The sequence below is a fragment of the Talpa occidentalis genome, unplaced genomic scaffold (genome assembly GCF_014898055.3).
Source record: "Talpa occidentalis isolate TD23 unplaced genomic scaffold, MPIMG_talOcc4v2.1 talOcc4.15, whole genome shotgun sequence".
Classification (NCBI taxonomy): domain Eukaryota; kingdom Metazoa; phylum Chordata; class Mammalia; order Eulipotyphla; family Talpidae; genus Talpa; species Talpa occidentalis.
In genome coordinates this window covers 24294329-24301150 of record NW_023601543.1, presented here as the reverse complement: position 1 = coordinate 24301150, position 6822 = coordinate 24294329, and the positions used below count along the sequence as shown (strand labels likewise).

The 6822-nt window shown below is 39.2% G+C and overlaps 1 protein-coding gene across 1 annotated transcript; it reads right to left on the bottom strand.

Annotated features, from left to right (window-relative positions):
- Nucleotides 1-210: 210 nt before the first annotated feature.
- LOC119246567 (transcription factor E2F6-like) lies at nucleotides 211-1001 on the bottom strand. The gene has a single exon (XM_037512929.1). The coding sequence runs from the start codon at nucleotides 999-1001 to the stop codon at nucleotides 246-248; it is 756 nt and encodes a 251-aa protein (XP_037368826.1). The 3' UTR covers nucleotides 211-245.
- Between the last annotated feature and the right edge of the window lie 5821 nt (nucleotides 1002-6822).

Here is a 6822-nt window from a genome sequence, read left to right as displayed (position 1 = left end):
GTGATCTTAGTGGCCAAAATGTCTATTTCACTGGCAGAAAGCAGTGAATAGTTGAGTCATCTTTGAATGTGGACACCATAATTTTCCAGCATCTAAGTAGTGAACCGCTCAGAGATACTACTGGTTTACTAATTAAAAATGAGAGAACTTCATGGATGATGTATTGCTCAGGGAATAAAACTTGATGCAAAATTCACCCATAGAGGATATTCAAAACAAGAAGCCAGTACAAGAAGTCTCAAATGCTATTCGTTGCTAGCTTCAAGCAATTCTTCACTTTGCTGTAGAGGATTTTCTTCATTATCAAGGGGCTCTGGATGTTTGCTAGCAGAAATGGCCTCTTGATTATCCAACAACATATCACTTGAGTAATTCTGATCTGCATCACATAAATAAACTTCAATCGGCCCCTGGGTGCTTTTCAAATGTAGTGCAAGAGAATTTCCTGTGGAAACTGGAATATCCAAGTTCATTTCTGCTGCAGATTTAATTGCAAAAACATCCTGTTCTTCGAACACTGGAATGTTACTAATATCCTCACATGTCACATATGCCAGTCTTTCATTTTCTCCGTCACTTGTTAACTCAGACAACTGCTTATGACAGTCCTTAAGTAGCACATCCAACTTGTCTTCCATTGCTGCCAACTCAGAAAGCTCCTCCTGCAGCTTTTTCTTTCGGGCCACTGCCTGGGAATCGTTAAGATCATATCCTATCCACTGAATATGACTTTTAGATTCCTTTTTAATAAGACTTATTCCATTTAAGACACAGGTGATGTCATATATTCTTCGTTTTTGAACTCCCAGGTTTGCTGCGACTTTGTTTAATTCAAGAACACCCCCCGGAGCAGATCGAACAAGATTCATAAATTTTTTAGTTAAGCAACCCAATGAAACCTCAGCACGCGGCCGCTTCACTTTTACGGTTTCTTTCGTGGGCAGGCCTTGTGCATTATCTTCTAACTTAGCCAGTACCTCTGATGGCAGCAGGTCCTCCATAGTGGGCGGCCCTGTGTACTGGGGACTCACCATCTCTTCCGTCGGGAGTACGGGGAAACTGTGCATTGTCTGCTGCAGCAGTGGCAGTGGCGGCGGCTGCTCACTCATGGTGTCTCAGGGCTGCTCGTCACCCTCGCACCTCAAGGGCCTTCTGCTCCTTACTGCCACGGTTCAGCACCGCCAACACAACAGTTTCTCGGGTGCCAGGCACGAACCGAACCGAACCAGGCTCTGGCTTGGTAGGAATGCACTCGTGCAAACGCGCCAATATCCCAGGAACCCTGGGGCAAAATGCCGCGAGCCACGCGGTGGATGCACACCGTCTTTCTTCTGAGTGTGGCATGCACCGCCTCCCCTGTGCGCATGCGCACCACAGTTGGCTTGCTCACGCTCATCCCAACACACCGAAGCGCCAATGCCAGCGCCCTCTTGCACTCATCAAAGGAAAAATTTTTTGTATTGTACTTTCTTCGTGAGATGAATACATTGCAAGGAATTAAGTTTTATTAATAATCACCAAGATAAGTACTTATTACTAGTTGAACAAGTAATGGAACCCCCCCCCTTCTAAACACATACTTAGTTATGTGCTTTAGTAAATGATTTCACTCATTACTCTCAGATGAGGTGGGAGGATACATAAGCTTGAAAAGCTGAGGCTCACTTCTACCCTTTATGAATGCTTAACCAAAATATCCAGAATTTTCTGTGGTAATGTGCAGGAAGCTTCGGACAGAATTTTCTAGAGCACCTAAAGGGATGTTAAAAATTTCTAGTTGTAAACTTTCTGTATTTTCAAGCATTTCCTAAAATTGCTAATAAAAATATTCGTGTACATAGTCATGCTTGTGTCTTAACTATAGATCATACTCCAGGGAATAGCTACAATGAGACAAGTTAAATATATTAAGATTTGGCTTTCTTTTTCGAGGAGGGAGAAAAAGCACTTAAATCAGTTGCATATTTCTAGTACCTAGCGTAGTGCCTGTGCATCAATGATTCTGATTCCATTAATAATTGAAGAATTCAAAAACTGTTTAATTTGGATTTTTTTCTTAATTTAAACTCTGAGCACATGAGAGAACTTGCTGAGCAAATGATACTGGCATCCACCAATCCTACCATTGCCGTCTCCAAAGCACCCACTTTGCACAGACATTTTCCGCATTATGAAACTTAATTGCGGGGCGGATGGGGGAGGGGGAGGAACACTATGGACTGTGGTGGAGGACTATGGGTGATCTGGTGGTGGGAGAGCTACCGTGACCACACCTGATGGGAGAAATCCTTTATGTCAGAATACTGACAAGGATGTAAATGGTATTTCATTTAAAGATAAATAAATAAAGATCTAAAAGTATCATTAGATCATAGGTGTCTTTGGCCCCTGATATTACCTAATTTTAATTTTACTGAAATTCTGACTGGGAAAATTCTCTATCTCCTGCTCTTGTCTTTTACTTACCTTTGGAAATAAATGAATTAATCAATCAGAAAGGAGAGAGTCCTCTATTTTCTTGTAGGAATTTAACATAGTGGGGCCACTTCTCCCCACTGCTGCTGTAGTCTTAGCTGTGTTACCTAATAATGTCTAAACTACAACTGCTTAAGCGAGATTCATAGTGATATGTGCTGGACCAAATATACTTTTCCAGTCAATCTTGGAGAATCCGGCTTCTATGAAAACACAATTATTTTGCACCCTGAAAGTTAGCCTTCCTCTTTCAGGTTTATAACACCTTTTGTGGGGAAATGTCTATCAAATTCAGAAATTGCAATAGCATTAACATTTCTCAAACAATCCTGACATTATTTCACAAAGATAATTCCACTGTTCTTTTACCTCTTCTTCTGCTGCCTTTGCCGTGAACAACCCCCAGCCTGCTTCTCTCTTCATCCTTCCACACCTCCTTCCCACTCCCCCGTCCCCATTCCTCTTTTTTTTTTTCCCTATGGTTCTCAATTTTTTTTCTTTTTTTAATTTAATGTAATTTAATTTTTTAAAGATTTATTAATTTATTCATACAAGCACTGGGTACAGTCAGAAGTGCTGGAGGGTGAGAGAATTCACCAGAGCCAGAGCGGGGAACAAAACAGGCAGACTGACGAAGTACACTGCTGAGGGGAGTAGCAGGTGGCAGGAGAGGTCTGTTGCACCATGTGGGACCTTCGCCCAGGGGGCTGGGGATTGAACCAGCGCTGCGAACAGACACTGCAAAACGGCGCTGCAGAGGCTACGGGCAGCTTCACAACCCAGCGCTCAACCGCTGAGCCACCGGGGAGGCCCTCTTTTTTTTATTTTTAAACAATATTTGCTTCCCTCCACCCCCTCAGATTGAGTCCCCACAGAATTTCCTTCCCCAAGGCACCCCTGCACCATCACCTCAGACCCCTGTGCTCCTCCCTCCATCCCTCTCACCCCTCTCCTTGGTTCTCAAACTTTTTAGTCTCAGGACTCTTTTATGCTCTCAAACATAATTGAAAGCTTTTATTTATATGATTTCTGTCTGTGAAAATTTATCATATTAGGAATTAAAACATGTTCAGAATGATTAAGTTACTCTTTAAAAATGAAAGTAACTATTTTCCAAAACAAAGAATAATGACAAGAGATACATTATATTTTTACACTTAGCAAGTCATTTTAATGTCTGAGCTAATAGAAGATAGGTGAGTTCTCATTTGCTTCTGTATGTCATTTGTTGAGGTTTTATTTATTTATTTATTTTTAATATTAACTTCTTTATCTCATGCAATTTGCAGCAACATGGATGGAGCTGGAAGGGATCATGCTCAGCAAAATAAGCCAGAAAGAAAAAGAAAAATACTCATAGCAGGAATTTAGAAAACCTAAATAAGGGACCAAGAAAAAGACTGATTACAATAATGTAAAAATCATAATCAACAAGCAACTATAAACCAGAGACACACTACAGGGTGGAGGGGAGAGGAGGGATCAGGTCAAAATAAGGGGTGGGTGGGAATTGTATGGGGAATATAACCAAGATGAAGATGCATACATTGTGCAAAAATGAAAAATGATGTAAAAAATATATAAAATAAAAAGAATCCTTTCATTTTGCCAACTATATATCTGTTGAAAGCAGAATATTCTTCATACGCTTTAATTAAAATAAATACCCCTTCCTCTTTAATAGAAGTGATTACATGAATTTTCAAGACCTAGGCCTATAGTAGAAATCAAGTTTCTGGAAACCTCTTCTCTATTGTGCAAGGATCTTAATTTGGAAGGTTCAGAGACCTGATAAACACACTACTGAAATCGACATTTTTTCCCACTGAACGTGGAGTACTCTTGCAAATAAGAATCTTGGTGACTTGCATGAATATTTCAGAATTCTTGAAATGTCAATGGGTAGTAAATCTTACCATAAATTTTACTGTAATGATCCAAAATTATAAAATGTCCCTGTCCATCAATTTACACAGCCAGGGCTCAATGTGATCTTCATTCTTACAATAAATTCTGTAAGAAATGCATTCATCAAATTGAAAGCTTTAAAATAACAAAACATGCAAATGTAATCAAGTAAAATATTTATATTTCAAGGCCAACCTGGGTCAAAGCTCACAGATCAACATTTCCTGTTCTTAAGGTACAGTGGGGCCTTATCTTTAAATGAGCCAGTATGAGGGATTTGGGGGCCACTTGGCCAAAATGGCGGTAAATGTAAGTTGTTGTTCAAGTTATAATCAACAACAGGTATAATGTTTAATTATCTCAATTGTTACTAAGAACTGCACATAGATAACATTGGGTAAATATTCTCAGATTCAATTGCAATTTACAATCTTCAATATTTATACATTATCCTAAAAACATTAAATTCTAATCTGCCAAATTTTATTTTTTTTTAAGATTTATTTATTTATTTATACAAGAACTGGGGTACAGGCCAGATGCACGGGAGGGTGAGAGGATTCACCAGAGATAGAGCAGGGAACAGAGCAGGCAGACTGACGAAATACACTGATGAGGGGAGCAGCGGGCGAGACAGGAGATGTCTGCGGCGCCATGTGGTACCCTCGCCGGCCCCCGGGATCGAACCAGTGCTGCAGAGGCTGCGAACAGCTTCACAGCGCTGCGCTCAACTGCCTGTGCCACCAGGGGAGGCCCTAATCTGCCACATTTTAAAAAGGAAATACACAATGTGAAACATGCTAAGTGAGATCACATTATAATCTAATTTCAGAGGCAGTAGGCCAAAAACAATTGTCTATTGGTCTTCTATGAATGTACTTTTGTACTGTAGTTTGAAACAGAAATGTAACTTTTTTTCACTGTTTACTTGGCTCTCATTCATAATGTTTTTGCTAGTCTCAAAATACCTAGTGTTTTAGATGAAATGATTTTTATACTCCCTCATATTTTGTGTAACACATATGTTCTCTGTTCATAGAATAGAATATGAGACACAGTGTAAAGTTCATAAATTACAAACTCCATTGTGCAAGATGATTTTTTCGTGTTAAAACAGAATATAATTTGTTTCTTGAGGCCTCATTCTTTCTGTGGTTGAACACTTCATATTAAGTGATTCAAATTAAACTCATTGAATGTAAACTTTACTCAGCCAAATTATGTTTTCTCCTTATACCTTGCTTTTACCCCAGGGCTACATCACAGCTCCAACGGTTCATCTAATATTATAGCATTTTGGGGAAAGGAGTGTCTATTTATTGATTCTTGGCAAATATTCCTTCTGGCATCTGCTGAAATTTATGTCATATCCAGTTAAAGATCTATGCTAGAAACTGTACCCTCTTAATCCTGTCATCTTGGGTAAGTCATTCCTTTCTCTGTTACCATGTCTTCACTCATGAGAAATACATAGTATTTGAACACTCTCCCATCCATCCTTTAGGGCTCAGGAAATTACTGAAACAATTTACGCTTCCCTCCTAGACTTGGCATATCAGTTTCTGTAGTACTGCTGCTAAGTGAGCCATGGTGGCAACCAAGAACTCTTCAAGGTCTGTGATCTCCTTGGATTTCACCCGAAGTATAAAGTATCAGTTCTTTCATAGATCCCTAAACATATCTGCAATTCCTATCTTCCCACACCACCCCAGGGACACAATTTAGGGAAAGAAATTCTCAATCACTTCTCTTTTGAGATACTAACCAGTTTACACTATCCTCCTTCTCCTTCATATATTTTCTGGTATCCTCTAGTTCAGATGATCTTTCATTTCCTTTGGTGTAGAAGAATTTGCTTTTATATCCTAATGCATTCTTCCAAATGAATTTTTTATGATTTTGGCTTCTGAGTCTCAATGCCTGGACTTTTGGAAGTCAAAAACAGTTTTTTTCTCTCTAATCAGTTTTTCTGCCACTAGTTCCAAAATAGACTTTAAATTGATTTTTTTTCTCAGCATTTCTTCCATAACTTTTATGTCCTGAGGCAATCAATGTCAAAATCTAGTCTGAAATGGAGAAATCCCTAAGGTAAAAGGGCATTCTAGAAAATTAGAAAATTGCATTGGTTATTACTTCTACGTGTTATACTGTAACAATAAAATTTCCAAATATGCTATAACCAACTTCAGAGTATGCCCTGGGATTACCAGCTGGAGTATAGAGCAAGCAGACAAAACATTTCCTTTCAGTCTCAACAACTGTTACAACTACACACGTTCCCTTAAACCATTTACCTATCAACATTGCTCCTCTCCTCTGTGCCTTTAAAGGGAAAAGATCTATTCCAGAGAGAGGGAAGCCAAATGTGGTGAAAATCTGTCTCTTTCTACAAGTCAACAGCTTGCTTATAGTTTATGAATGAGAAGAGAAATAGAATGG